The 15,894-nt window shown below is 45.5% G+C and overlaps 1 protein-coding gene across 1 annotated transcript; it reads right to left on the reverse strand.

The window, feature by feature from the left end:
- Positions 1 to 421: 421 nt before the first annotated feature.
- Positions 422 to 15,798, reverse strand: LOC144156039 (F-box/WD repeat-containing protein 4). Its single transcript, XM_077687810.1, has 8 exons — positions 15,367 to 15,798; positions 14,962 to 15,060; positions 9,296 to 9,478; positions 9,049 to 9,187; positions 6,655 to 6,815; positions 4,688 to 4,834; positions 1,829 to 1,964; positions 422 to 748 (listed from the first exon to the last, which is right to left on the reverse strand). The coding sequence occupies exons 1-8, from the start codon at positions 15,582 to 15,584 to the stop codon at positions 611 to 613; spliced, it is 1,221 nt and encodes a 406-aa protein (XP_077543936.1). The 5' UTR covers positions 15,585 to 15,798; the 3' UTR covers positions 422 to 610.
- Between the last annotated feature and the right edge of the window lie 96 nt (positions 15,799 to 15,894).

The following is a 15,894-nucleotide window of genomic DNA, read 5'->3' on the forward strand; positions in this document are numbered from 1 at the left end:
CTTGCTGCAAGAGTTGCCCCTTCTGGCCAGCCTATACACCGATTGGAGAAGCGGAATCGTGCTTGTTAAGATAGCTGCTTGCAGTGTGCTATGCGGACTTCAAAGTTAATTCTTATCGACGCAGTGGCAGTCACCTTCTGAGCTTGCTCCCATCTTCGGGCTGTCTGCTTTCTCCCGACTGGAGAGAGAGGATGTAATGAAGATGCTTTTTCTTTGTACTGTGATGCATGGCAGTGGACTCTGCATACCATGTGCTTGCTCAGAAGGCCTAGAGGATTTCTGGCCTTGCTCAAATGGCATGCAGTGGCATGGGGAGAGGAGCTAGTAGGGTTCATTTTTCCACATGAAGTGCACAGCTCTAAATTGAGGCCACAGTTCCATGTGGCCTCAAGTGTGAAAGAAAAAAAAAAAACTAGGCGCATTTTAAGAACTTTGTATTAGGCACAGGTGCTTTATTTTAAAGGAAACAACAGTGAAAACCACCGGGAGGCAGTCCTTTTACCCCCTTGGGCAATGAACAAGTGTCGAGTCCTTGCTGGCTTGCATGGACGGGCGTCTCCATCCTAGCCGTGGTTGAGACTCTCAAGATGTCGTCGACTAGAACTCTCGCCTACTCAATGGCAAGGGGAACCCACGAAGAGCCCGTGAAGGAGAGCATGTTGAAAGACTGATCAAGGGCCACGTACATGTAGCAGGGGTCAAACACCACCGAGTACACCGGGCTGTTGCCGATGCCAACGTAGAACATCTGTAACAGGATTAATAATTGCCAATGAGTGCACACGACATGCCAATGCACTCGGTCATTTACGCGCCCAATGACGAGTCCAGTTTATGTATTTTTTCTCGTCGTTTCAGGCTTGAATATTGGTAAACAATAAAGTATCTGAATGTCATAGAAATAGGTGCTCTTGTTTCTTGGAACAAGGGCCTCTAAAAAAAGTTGCACCACGTCCATTTTCCCACCACAGATGTCAATGCTAGGCTAAGGTTTCTACGCAACGTACAGAGAATTGTGCTCCGAGTGGCCCTACAAAAGGTAAAAAATATATCATAAAAACTAATCTTATTTTAACCCCATTGTTTTAAACACCTACAGTGCAAATCCTTAGCAACCAGATGTGCTCACATCAATGGCCATAAACACTGAATAATGCAGCATATCAAAACGAACTATTTTCCACTGAGTAAGCCACAAGCACATTGAACTGTAGTGTCACTATTACTAGCACTATCTGAAACCGACCACATTTACTCGAATATGGGTTGGCCCCAATGCCTGTAAACCAACCATGTTTCAAGCCATGTTAGAAACAACAGGAATATGTTACATTCCTGTTGTTTGTCAACAAGTACAGGTCAACAAGTACAGGTAATATTTGTCAATTGTTTGTCAACAAGTACAGGTAATATTTATGGCAAGAAATGGTTGACCTATACTTGAATAAATGCAGTATTTGCTCTGCACGAGGTACTATCGGCGTAAAATGAAACGCGAACACGAAAACATGAACCTGAACGCACAATTAGCGCGATTTCTTTCCATGCAAGCCAAAATTACGCGTGGCTTAGTTACAAAAACAAAGTTGGGAAAAGTGGATTTCCAAATATACCAATAACGTGCCGTTAAATGAATTCTGCGAACAGTATTTTTCAATTTTGCACGTTCTGATTCATATTTTCGTGTTCGCGTTTCATTTGACGCCGATAGTGCATCTGTTGTTTTTGCAGTTCTGCAAAAGCCTCTAGTGAAATGGCAGAGCACTTGCAACACAAGTATAAGCTGCTCAGTGCTTATCAGCATATAGCAAAAGTGATGCATACTGACCGCGACCTCGTTCACCATGCGCTTGTCCCAGAGCCTCACCACACCATAGCGGTTAGTGCCACTCAGCACGGTCACATTGTGGTCACTGGCCACGCAGTAGACAGTCGAGTCATGGGGGTCTTCCCAAGAACCAACACTGCAACGGCGAATGGCATGTCGGCACCATCCAGGAAGAAGCAACACTGCGTGCTACTGCTGGCTTATTGGTGCACAAACTTTGCACAACGGTTGCATTTCAGTCTCCGGACACTATCCCCTGTATTCAGAAGCCTAACTTGTACTTCATTTTTCGGTTACTCGCCTCTTTGGTGCCACAAAGACAAAATGCAAGTTTGGTCCACTCGGAAGATTGCCTCGTTAGAACAACACTGACGCCACTTTTAACGAAAACCTCACTCAAATAAGCTGTATAACGAGGAAAACAGAGAATAGGCATGCAACTGACCAGCTCCATTCCTGCACTAGAGTTACGATGTATTATGGGCAGCTTGTTGTGATTGGCTGAGGCAGACAAAATCCAATGCAAATTAAACAGTGATGATAAGCTTGCAGGAGGAGCTTAAATTTAGGGCATATTCTTTTTATGGCAGTAAGAATGCTGCAGTAAGCAAAGGAAGCTATGACAGAATGTGTAAACGTAGAAGTTACTGTGGCTCTATGCCAGCCAATGCTGCTTAACACAGCCGTCGGGTGCGTCGGGCTTGTCTGACAACACTCGCCAACTGACATAAGCAACACCGCCACTTACGTGACCCTATTTGCCGATTCATACCCAATTTTTTATCAAATGATTATTATCAACCGTAATAAAAATACAGCAGGTGCAAATCCCGTCAGAAGAAACTGAATGCAAACAGCGATCCCTGAGCAGTATTGCTGCAATGTCAAGAATGGTGGATGGTAACGGACGTTAAAGAGAGAGGGGGGGGGGGCAGATAGCAGCAGTTTTAGTCAGCATGCCAAATTTCGTTTTAGGTGCCTGTCCACAAAACGTCATTGCTGATATCACATCACATACGATGAAGCAAAAGGATTAAAATGTTGGCTTAAATTGTTTAATTCTTCAGTGAATAAGGCACAAGCGCTAAAGGTACTATAAAGCACCAAATTTTTGAATAAACAAATTTATATTCTGTCTTCAAGGCCCCTTTGACATGTTACAAGAACAAAACCTATGCTAGAAGTGCGCCCTTCTGCAACCTTACAGGTCCAAAATGCAAAGCCAGCTTGAGAAGCATCTCAGTCTTAAGTGCTCCTTTTTGGAAACAACATTGCAATCTTTTACAATGCTGAACTCAGAGTGTAGATTTGGTAAATCGTGCATTAAGATATGGAAGGCAGAGCAGCATCTGCACGCCATGCGGCCCCAACATGCTCTGTCCGCAATCACAAACTAGCAGCTTCTCACAGCTCACCAGAATGCAACTTTTGTCAATGACAACAAAGTTGCACATGTGGGAAGGGCGTTGATAATGTGAAGCAAAACTGCACTCAGAATCTAGTGAAAACAGCCATTAGTAGTTCACTATGATGCTAAGCCTAAAACCTCTCTGGGTAGCCAAGCCAGGAAGACGTGGCTGGTCTGAATGCATTGAAACTGTTGCCATTGGTGCACCTGCTCCTGGCCTTCTCAGCCCTCCGCCCGCTCTGACTGGCGTGTCACAGCAAAATTCTGCAGAATGATGCACATAACTCGGAGCTTTGAAGGTTCAGAAACGTTAGGTGCAGATTGTTTTTAAACCTTTATCAGGGGACTGTTGTACAGCAAGGACCCTGCTACATCAACAACTCCGCTCACTGTGAGACACTGGGCATGGCAGCAGCCCATAGTTCCAGCCGCAGTTAGTTCTGTTGATAAGCAACTGTGTTGTTGCAGTAAACCCCCTCAAATCACAATTTCAATTACGTGCCAAGAATCTGCACCAACCACAAAAACATTCCCCACCAAACCTACTAATGGTCCAACACCAAAGGTGCCAAACTTTCGATGGTGAACTGCCGAGCAGCAGTGTAATAGGTTCATTTCCACTTAAGCTAGCACGGATTTGCATGAGGCCCATTTATGTTTTTTTTCTTTTCCCCCAATGAACCGAAGAACTTTCTAAACACGACATTGAGGGGGGACACTGCTTTTAAAACAATTTCTTTAATGTTAGTCATAAAACTTATCTTCATATATTTTCTAATACTATCAACACTGGTGAATGTAATAAATGAAGCGGTTTTTTAATCAATCGCTTGGAACTAATTTTACAGCTCCTTATAAACCTTGGTGGCACCAGTAGAAAGGGACTATTTCGAACCCCCATTTCAAACACTGAAATTTAATGAGCTGTACAATTAGTTCCAAGCGATTGATAAAAATGCTTTGTTTATTACATTCACCAGTGTTCATAGTACACTGTTTTGTCTATTGTTCCCCCCAAAATGGCTAATTATCTCTGATTATCTTGGAAACTAATTGACCAACTAAAAAAATAATGGCATATTTCAAAGCAGTGGGGAAAAAAGCAGCAAGGCTGACAGAGAGTTCACTTCAAAATTAAAAGAAATTGTTTTCAGAGCAGTGTGCCCCCTTGGGTGCTATTCCTACACCTGCACGGCTTGTTTCCAGTTTCCTAAACATCAGCTATTCTTGCTACCCCTTTTTTAAGTTCAACAGCAGTTGTTTTATGCGGAGCTGGCTATTGTCAATTTCCTGAAATCGCACAACTTCCTTCAGTCTGGTTCTGACTGCTTCACTATAGCCAGGTTCCAGCAAACTTTGAACTGACACCTTGCACACGGTTCAGGTGCTACCCAAGCTGGTCCCATGCTTCCCAAAGTATTGGTGCCTGTGCACCCACGGCATGCACTTACCACCTGTCAGGGGTGCGCACATCCCACAGTCGCACAAATGTGTCGTAGCCGCATGAAAGCAGCTGAGTCGGCGACTCCGGGTACACGTGCATCACGCCAGCACCGTTGCGGTGGTCTGGTCCTCCCACCATGGCGACCCGTGCGCCCCTGAAAAGCACACGCAAGTTGCCAGTAGGCCAACTGAGCTGAAGGGCCAGCCCCTGCCACTTTTCTCTCGCTCCCAAAGCTGCTGCAGCGTTTTACCAGTGAACAAACATTTTCGCACACAGAACCCGCTTCACCTGTGGCTCTAGCCATGGGGCAAAATTCACATGCAAGTTTCCTACACCCCGAAATTAATGCCTTACTATCCCCTTATGAACCGAGAGCACATTACGATTTGTCTGCTATGCTACTGCTTGAGCACCATCAGGCTCCACCAGTACATGGCAAAAAAGGCTCTTCCACCAAGCATGCAGAACTAGATAGCGGTACTTCAGCTGGTTGCTGGTACAGCTAGCTCTCTCAAAAGCTGCTATCCATTTTAGTGACCGCAATTTAATGCTTGAGCACCCTCGGCTGCTTCTTCCAGACAGAAGGTCATCAAATTTAAGCACTTGGGGTTGTGAGGTCTGGCAGAAGTTAAGTCATAAAGCAGTTTTTCTGCCACCTGGAGGCAAAGAAGCAGTGAGGCGGTAAGACCAGCTCGCGTTGGTGTCACGATTGTGTCGTCGTTTCCCCCATGCAGTGGTGTGCTGGCTGAGCTGGGCTTCTGTTGGGCACCGTTGAAATGGAGACCCGAGATGAACTTGCACACGCAAAGGCAAGTTGCTGCAGGACAATCGCTCACGTGAGAAAAGCGGCTTACACAGGTCATGGCTTAAGTAAGCGATGGCAGCAGTTCACTTCTTACACGAGTTACGGCGGCAGCACGAACCAAGCTTGCCGACAGTGGCACCTATCCACAGGATTGTGTAGGCTTCATAAAATGGTTCAACTCGACCATTTCAGTCAGTCAAGGAGTTCAATCAAGTAGTTACAGCGCAAACACCAGAAGAGTTAACCACACATAATTTGATTGCGCACTAAGAATCCTCTGCACATACTCCTAAGCCTACTAACACATTATAATGCCCTCAGAGCAGCACACACCTGTGATGGCATATTGGACAATGCTTTATAGGCACGTATGTACGCTGCTTCTGCACTATATTCCATGATTGGCACAGCCATGTCTCATTTATTTCGGCGCTTTGTTTGGTAATATTACACAGGTGTTTTTCTCAGAGTTGTTTTTCTCAATGCTTATTTTTCTCAGTCATCAACCAAAATTCAGAATGTGACTTGTAATCTCTCTGCATTACTTGTCATCGAAAGCTATGAAAAGCACTAGCATACCAAAGGTGAGAGAAAAAAATCTTTAACTGCAATTTTTACAGTGGGTGCAAAAATATACTTCCACACAAGTAGTGATGTTACTAAGGCACAGCATATGTGTACTTCCTGCGTACCTATTAACCAATGGCTGCCTTTTCGGGTAACAATTTCTTGCATGACAGCGCAAACTCCCTACAACAGCCAGGTCAACACCAGCAGACACGAGGTGTTCTCCAACACAATCTCCCCCCGTGGTCCACCAGGTGCCACTAGTTGCTGCGAAAATTCTGTACTGCATGCTCTGCTGCTATTGTATTATTACCAATATCGCGATATCCAAAGTAGGCACTTTCTGCATAAATTGGCATAATTTTGCCAGCGGATGTTGTAGTAATAGAAAACCCCAACACAACTGGGCATGTCACTCGAAACTCATAACGTACCTTACAGCACCAGCTATTTCACTGTTGATCAAACAGGCCTCTGCAAATGCATTACACCCCTCATGCATTAGCTCATGCACCTTGCCTTGGGTACAGTGATGTGGATCAGACACGTGATAGGATTATGCACGCGTGTGTGGCCCCATCACAGACAGGGTGGAAACTTGCGTGTTCAAGTCAAAGGCCTGCAGGGGCGGGACCCCATGGCAGCCGGCAGAGCCCGAGAGGAGAAGCTGGCTGTCCTCCATTATGGCCACAGAGCACACGCGGTCCCGGAGGCGGATGGTGGAGGCCAGAGTCGACACAAACTTCTCATTCAGAGACCAAATCTGTAGATGGACCACCACAAGTGCACCACTAAAACCCTTTACACTGTGGCCAACCTTTGATAATTGCAAGGAACTGAAAACAGCATGATAACTGCGCGCATTGCGACTGTGCAGCGCCGAGGCAAACCAGAGCGTTTTAAAGTGCAAGGAAGCTCTATGCTAACCTGTCGGACGTCCTAGATGGAAAGCTTGTGTGCCAGTCCAGTATCCAAAGCCTGCTAATGGATGTGGACACAGCACAGAGCATGAACGATGCAGCGCGGCTGAAACTACTTTTGGACTGCACTAGTTTTCGGTTCGCATAGCAACATAGGTGACCGGTAAAAAATTACCCCACCTTCCCGCGAGGGGAACCCTGTGAAGATGCGACGCATCTTGGGGGTTCACTTGGTGTTTCCGTTGGGTTGATTCTCTAATTGCGTGAAACGTGTGAGTAACACGTATAATGTATTCTTTATTTCTTTGGCCGGTGCTGGAACGACCTCGGCTATGACGCAACGTGGCGCGGCTATGACGCAACACAATCCACTTTAATCCAATCCAATCCAACCCAACTTAATCGAATCCAATCCAATGCCCCTCAAGAGAGAGTGTTCGCTATCGGAGAGTGTTCGCTATCGCCGTATGGAGGGACAAAGCGAGTGAATGAGATGCAGTCGCATCTAAAAGCGCAAAGGCTCACGGGTACGTCGTCTGCTCCCGCAACTTCCGGTTCGAGATTTCTCATGCCCTCCCATACAATGGCGGCGGCTTTCAGCCGCGCGCGTGCGTTGGTTATTTGTCACAGGGTGCTTACCTGTAAGATAAACCCCTAGCAGGGTCAATCGTTGTTAGTTTTGGAATGCCCGATGGATGAGCGTTTTTTTCCCCTGGTAAAAACCAATAAACAACAAGCACACACGCCCGTGAATGCCGACGGCGTATGGGAGGCCAGGAGAGCTCCCGAACCGGATGTGGCGGCACTCCGGGGGAGAAAACAATGTATCCATGAGCCTTTGCGCTTTTTACCAGTCACCTATTTCAGGAAGCGACACAGGCCACAGCCACAGCAAAATGCGCTAAAAATCTGGGACCACTACTCTACAACCTGGGTAAATAATAATAGTAAAAAAATAATGGCAGCACAGGAGCAAATTATTTGCAAAATACCGTACTTACCCGATTCTAACGCGCACCCAATTTTCCTGGCCACAAAAAAAAAAAAAAAAAAAAAAAAAAAAAACACACTTGCACCTTCCATTGTAACACGCACGGAACTTTGTGACCCAGACAAACAAATGCGAGAGAAACGGGCGATTTATTTCCCAAAGTAATCTCACTCCTCGTCGCTCTCCGCTGACCACAACATCTCGTCCTCGGTACCGTCAAGCACATTCACGATGCCACACTTCTGAACGAATGAATGTTCAACCATGGTCCATGGGATCGTGGCCCACGCCTCGCACGCCCATCCCGCGAGCTTCTCCAGAGGCGCACGCTTCAGCCGACCGCTCATTTTGAACACGTGAGAGCTGCTGCTGCCATTGCTATTATCAAGCGCGTAAGTGGAACGATTTGACGATTTGTGAGAATGCCGATAGAAAAGCCTAGGCGCCTATGCTTCCTGCATCCGAAAAATCGTTGCTAAAAGGTTTGGCGCCATCTTGAGATGGCGATGGGTGGGACGAAATTTCCGCTGTTTCGGCAGTTTCAGTTTCGTATCCGATTCTAACGCGCATGCAATTTTTCAAGCTATTCTTCCGGAAAAAAGGTGCACGTTAATCGGGTAAATACGGTAATGTAAGGGTAGGGTACCCCTGCCCCTTTCCAAGATATTCCCTAAATTAAAACTTGTCATAGTTTTTGTGGCTATAACCATTAAAGAAAGTGATTTAGCTACAGACTGAAGTACTAATTCACACAAAGGCACAATTTCACCATTGTTTTTCCTTGACAGCCCCCAATTCCACAAAGTAAAGGCTGCCTAAAAACCTGCCTTTTGAATTTATTGTGGCTGCTATTTTTGTAAAGGCATGTATATAAATTAACAAAATAATTTTGTAAAGGTACGTATATAAATAAACAAACAAGCAGCACAGCAAAAATCACACGGGCAACTACCAAGTACAGGTCAACCCGCTTACACAAGCCCAACGCCTGCGAAACTAAACACACCCCTCACGGAATAAAATTCACCAATGTCAAAACTGATACCGACAGCAGCAGAGTTTGAGAAGTGCATGGCTGTACCTACCTTGATCGTTTTGTCCCGGGAGCCAGTCACCACAGTGTTCTGGCAGTAGTCCACACTACTGATGGCTTTAGCGTGGCAGTACCGACGCTGGTGCAAGGTTGACCCACGGTGCGACTTCCAAATGACAAAGGAGCCATCACTGGGTTAGAAAACAAAACTCTCAAACTCAGGGTGACTGCTGGCACATGCAACGGAATTGGGCTCAGGGGGCGCAGGAAGAGGCAGGCTAGGAGTGGCCACGACTGACCTTCCCCCGCTGATGCAGAGGCCACGCTTGCACACGAAGCGGCCGACGTCGTCCGCGTGGCCGCACAGCGCCATGATCTGCCTCTCTTTGATGCCCCCATCACGGCTTCGCCCAAACTTGAGGATGGAAGCACCCTGGCTGTACCAGACATTTTCGCGCTCGAGCTGGAGCCAGGGGATGAACCTGTGGAGCAGCCCGTCTGAGCGAGACTGATTTCAGAGAGGCCCGTTTCTCTGCTGGCCCGTAACAATCCGCAAACACCCTCGCGAAATTCACCTGCCCAGATCCAGGGCCCAAAGCTAGCCGGCTCTACAGTATGCAAAATCGTTTCGTTGCGAAGATGCACGCATAAATGACTATCAAAGCGCACAATGCCTACTGCTGACAATCTCGCACTGAAGCTTTTGCGGAAACAACTCAAAGCATGCAAAATCAAGTGCGAGTTTTTCCTCTAGGCATGAAGGGACCCATTAAGACAAAACACAACCTTATTTAACTTGAAAGAACTAGCCTCTGGTAACCCACTCCCATTTCGATCCAGCCACGGAACTTTCTTCTAGTGAGGAAAAAAAAAAAAAAAACAAAAAACGCCAAAACGTCCAAATTATGAGCTACACGGCATCACCAGTGATGCAACAGAGAGTACAAAATAGTTACCAGTGTGTTAACTGCACATTAACATTCAAGTGATACAATCAAACAGCTAGTAGCCCTACAACCACACAGTCAGGTTTAGCGGCGGTGGCTTTGGTTGGCACCTACCAATTACATCAAGTCCATCTTATACAGTATAGCCTGCTTACAGCGAACCCGGTTTTAACGAAATAACAGCTATAACGGACAAACCTTCGTTTCCTGTTACCATTTTTATACATAGATTTTGTGTCCAGATGTAGCGAAAAGTGTATATAAATACTGATTTCAGTTTCCCGATGTGTTTGTTATAAGCGGGCTCGACTATAAGTATCTGGAAAGAAAGTGGCTGGTGTGTCCCCCCTGCGTCATCTGCTGCCCTTAATACCTAGATTATTTGTCTGTAGTTTGTGATAAAATTTGTACCATTGCTATTGGGACAAAGCAGCCTCTTTGATGAACCAAACTTAAATTTTGTCTTCACGAACTCTTTAGTTTTTAGCTACACCTCCTGTTAAGCTCCACCCATGAAGGGCATTGTATTTAGAAATCTTTTTGTAAACAGGGCACTTAATATGAACAAGATTGCAATTTGGACACTGTTCAACCAGTTGTTGGAGTTGCCTGCATGCAACCAGAGTTCAAGCTAAGTTTTTGTCTAAAATTTAAGGATACCCCCCAAGATTTTAGGAGTGCCAAAGGAAGAACCTAAGGATGGTTGACAAGACTTCCCAATGAGGCCTATCATGACTGCAGTGCCTTTTCCTGCATTCACAGCATGAATTTTTCTAGTTACTTCTAGGATGCCACGGCTTTGACAAAAAATGCTGTACCTCGCTTCGACCATTATTACACTTGCGTTATTCAACTGAGGCAGGCTCTGAATTTAAACTTTGTCCCTAGCATTCACTTCACTGGAATGTACGTGAAGACTATTCCAAACTGACCACACACAACTAAAACACTGACAAAAGCTGCAAAAGCATGTGGCTGCTTAGTTTAGCATAAGCTGAAATTAACGTAATTGGAACCCAGAAGAATAAATTTGATGTGGGAACTTTAAAAAGTTTGTGACAAGTACCATGCCGATATTCTCTATGAATGCCTCGCATTTACAGTCTACTAGTTCCACTAGCTCAACTAACTAAGCTGAAATTTGGATTTTTACGGGATGAATGTGCACCTGGGCTATGAAGTGCAGATTAATGAAGGGCTACGGTTCAAGTTAAAGCAGCTGGGGATTTTGAATGCGTGGTGAAATTTCGACACAAGGGCGTTTCCAACCTCCATCAGGAAAAGTCCAGCATCAAACCCCCAGCCTTGTGCTCAGTAGAACAAAGCATAAAGCTGAGCTGGTTTCCATCAAGTGATCTGCCCACATTCTCATCTACCCAACAGCGCTCGGGTTGTGAATTTCTTCACCTATGTTGCCATTTTAATCCAACCAGTTATGAAACAACTAGCCCAAAGCCATTTAAAGGGGCCATGAAGATAGAATACTAGTTTGGTTCATTTAAAAAATGCTTCGTCTCAATAATAACAACACCAATCTTACTGCAAACTTCAAACAAATATATTACTAACATAGATATTAAAGACCAACTGCACTGAAATTTTACTCAGCCAAAATTGTGAACATTCAGTACATACCACCAAGCAAACTGGGACACGAACAGTAGCCTCGGGAAATGCCTTGCTAATCAGAAATGTTTAAACTACCTCCGCAGCTGCACCTGCCGGCAAATCACGCAAACAGTTATGTAGCAGAAGTGACATTCCAGCCAGCCGGTTGCTTGGTCCTCCAACCAGCTAGGAGAACCAACCGAGCACCACTGGGCACGCTCCTCCTAGAGCTGCCACGCATGCAAAGCAGTTGTGCACAGGAATGCTCCGGCTGGCCGGCCGCTCGCTTTCCGGCTGCAATGTCACTTCAAACTAGCTGTAACAGCCGTACTCGTCTCAATCCGGGTTTCAAAAATTGCAAATTTTCGCTGGTTGTTTGCACTGTGCACGCACATATTTCAGCTGTCATTGATTCATTCATTCATTCACAATACCCCTAAAGTTCCCCGTAAGGGGGTATTACATGGGGGTTTACATAGCACACATATTGTATTAGCGCAATAAAAAAACAGGTTAAAGAAATAAAACAATGAAACAGGAATGTTCAACCTGTAAACGCAAAAAAATAGTGTATCTTGAAAAGAGTAATAATGCAAATTCAATACATAATAACAATAAAAAAAAGACAGGAATATAATACAAATGGTACGAATTCAAACATGAATATGATGTACAAAAACTATCAGCACAACAAAAAAGGAAATGCAGAGCAAACACAAAATTGTTCAATACACGTTTTGAAGGAAAGAAAAGAAAAACCCAAAATGAGAGCAAAGTGTTAGGTTAGCTTTTGGATTAGTTCCTGGAATTTCGTGTTGCCTTTATGAGAGGCCATATGAGATGGTAATTATTCCATTCGACTATGGTATGTTGAATGAAAGACTGGGCAAAAGCAGATGAGTGGCAACTTATGCGTTTAGCTTAGTAGGAATGGTTGTGGCGGGGGAAAATGACGGCGGGAAGAGGCTCAAAGTAATCATCATGAAGTGACATTCGGTGATAAAGCTTATGGAACAGTGATAGGTGGGAAAGTTGACGACGATGTGCTAGACCAGGTAGTTCGGCGCAACATTTTAGTGCTGCGACGTTAGAATGAGGTGAGTAGTCTGAATATATGAAGCGAGCTGCACGGTTTTGCAGAGGTTCAATATCAGTTATGATGTGCGCCTGATGGGGATCCCAAATGGCTGATACATTTTGTATTTTAGAACATATTAATGTAATAAAGGCAAGTTTGCGAATGCCAGTAGGAGCATGTTTAAGGTTACGCTTGAGAAAACCAAAAGAGGGATTAGCAGAAGCCAGGGTGTGTTTTATGTGATAATGCCATGACAGGCCAGTTTGTAGGTGAATTCCCATTTTGTATCGTGCAGTCTTTTTAGGCAGACTACACGCAAACAGGGTTTTCAAGAGGTCAAAATTTTCAGTAGTTAGCCATAAAAAAAAAAAAAAAAGATGAAGCAGTGGTGACACCTTATTAACGTTCTGATAATGTTGGATCATATCACTCAAATGCTTTCCTGCAGTCAATGGCCAACTGCACTCAAAATTTAAACCTCTTGAAAACATCATTTCCATATAGTCTGGCTAAAAAGACAGTAAATACAAAATATGACAGCTGAAATGCGCGTATCTGCGGCGCAAAGGAAAGCAAAATTGAGAGGAGCGTGGCCATTACAGCCAGGCTGAAGTGACGTGCCAGCCAGTCCAGCCGGTGAGCGAGCGGCCACACGCAATCGGCCGAAGCAAACCTGCGCGCAACGCTTCGCCCTCACAGCAGCCATATGAGAAGAGAGAGAAACTTTATTTTGCAACCTGTGTCCAAAGGACTGCTTGGCTTATTGGTTGGGTTACAGGGACTATACCCTGGCTATCATAGTCCTGGCGGATTTTTAATGTGGTTCACAAGCGTGGTCCAATAGAGCTCTTCAAGCATGCCTCCCAGCAAGTAGGGCAGTTTGCGGCAGGAGTCGGTTGCAGGGAAGATCTCAGGGTGCTTTGTATGTTTGGGCATGTCCAGAGGGTGTGTTCATGGTTGGGGTATTGGTCGCAGTCTGAGCATTATGGTGTGCCTGGAAGCCCGTCTATGTAGTGTTGTATGTGTTGTGTTGGTAGCGTGCCCGTTTGTGCACGTCGACTGAGGACAGCGTCAGGGCGGGCGAATTTTTTGGGGTAGGGGAGGGTGGTTCCCTGATCTCTGACGTCCCGCAAGTACTTTCTATGAGTGTGATGCATTGTTAGGCGGTGCTCTTTTGGGTCATAGAAGTGAGGCCATATGAGAAGCGCGCACAGCGCAGCTTGACCGGTTCTCCTGGCTGGCTGTAGGAAAAAGAATAGGGCTGGCCGCGATGCCACTTGCGCTTCATGGCTGTTTGCGCGATATGCCGGCAAGTGGAGTGTCTCCTGCGACGGAGCCATTTTAAACGCTTCTAGCTGATTAACGACACATTTCACGGGGCCGCCAGTCATGTCCCAGTTGGTTTGGTGGTATGCACTGTGCACTCAAAGTAAATTTGGCCAAGACGAAATTTGAGTGCAGTTGGCCTTTAACAAACTGATAACTATGTCTTTAATGCTGGCTCATATTGCATCACTGTAGCTCAAAGTCTGAAAGTTTTGCAACATTTGTTTTTTTTTTTTTTTTTTGTTACAAAACATCTTTTGTGGCTGGAATAGAGCGGAGTTACGAAAGGCTAGTTCTTTCTAACTGAACCAGGTTGTATTTTGTCCTCCTGGCTCTTATAAGAAACACATGAAGGCTATCTCAATGTAATCAAGGTAGCCTTCTCCACAAAACCACTTGTTTTTGTATTCCTTCACTTTTGTCTACATCTTTTGTCTACACGACGAGAATGTTTTGTGCACAAGTTTTCCAACAGACTTTTGGGGGGAGTGCCTGACTGCCATTTTATATTTCGCCGTTGCGGCCGTTAGTAGGAACGGTACTGGAAAACGGTCCATTCGCACTCACACTGGGGCACTATGATTACCTGTTCCGGGCTGGCCACCAACAGCTTCTGGCACCGCAAGAAGAGAATACGTGTGAAAAACAGGTCCCGAACACGCCGTGCACTGTTACATCTTGGTCAGTTCACGGCGAGTTCAGGGACTGACAATGGAAGAGCCCCAATAACTGCTCTTTTGGCGCCAAATGCTCAGCCAATACATCTCGTGCGCTATAAACCTTTACCGTCGTAACGCATAGTGCACCACTCGCATGTGGCAAAGAAGCTTCATGTAGGCTTTTACTTACCTTCTTTTGTCGTTCTGTCGTCTACTAGGCATCAATGTCAATGCTTTTTTTTAAGTAAGCTCCAGTGACTGCAGAAAAACAGTCATCTCTGCCGTTGGGCACGGGATGAGTTTGAACCGATTGAGCACGTCTTTGATGCGCTGCAGTGTAAACTTACCTCTTAAAATGCCGGAGCATAACGATCTCTTCGTAGCGTTGAGACTGCCAGCGGACTGACAGCCAACATTTTTCGACCGGACCGAGCACGTGTCGCGACCTGAAAGCAAGCAAACTCCAATTGTTACAGCTGAAACAATGTGCTTGTCGGACAAGCCTGGTGCCAGTAAAATTCTACTCCCCAGTCCACAATTCATTTACCTGAGAAATACCTACCGCTTTATTAAAAATAGGTCAGCTAGCAACGGACGCCGTGTGCCCAGGCGCGTGTGAAACACCACAAGAGAAGGACAAAACAGTGCCAAAACACGAGTGTTTTTTGCAAGGTTACGCACGTTTTATCGCGCACAAATTAACCGACTTGCATGGAAACTACTAACGGCAGCTTCCCGCAAAGCGGGCTTACCTCTCCAAAACGCGTCGGTCGCGCTGATTTGTGGCCAGGATGTTTTTGCTCCTATGGATCCACAAATAGCTCGTGCTTATCAAATCGTTGAGGCGCCTACACACGCAGCTAAGTCGCCCCAAGGTGTACACGTCGCAGAAGGAGAATACGACGTATAAGACTTCAGGGGGCAGAGATGAAAACATATCGCCCGAGCACACTTTCGACTGGTTAGACATCTTGGATGAAATCCGAACACAGGAGCACTTGGCGCTGGAAGGGGCTCGTGAGCAGTGACGTTGATTGCACGGTATATTTTCGTAATTTTCATTTTCTTATAGACTCGGCTTCTAGAACGTTGCTAAAAATTTTGTTACATTTTTGGGCTCCGAATTGCGTGTGTACACCATACGAGTCTTTCGGGAAAACTGTTTGCGACCTGGGCGACGACGACGCCACGACACGTCGTATCTGCCAACAATTTTAACAGTGAAATATAGTTTGAATGCCATATTCTACGTTTGGAAAACGTACTATCAGTAAAAAGTT

This window comes from Haemaphysalis longicornis, unplaced genomic scaffold (assembly GCF_048455015.1).
Source record: "Haemaphysalis longicornis isolate Haplotype H1 unplaced genomic scaffold, Haemaphysalis longicornis Haplotype H1 scaffold_1, whole genome shotgun sequence".
NCBI classification, from domain to species: Eukaryota; Metazoa; Arthropoda; class Arachnida; order Ixodida; family Ixodidae; genus Haemaphysalis; species Haemaphysalis longicornis.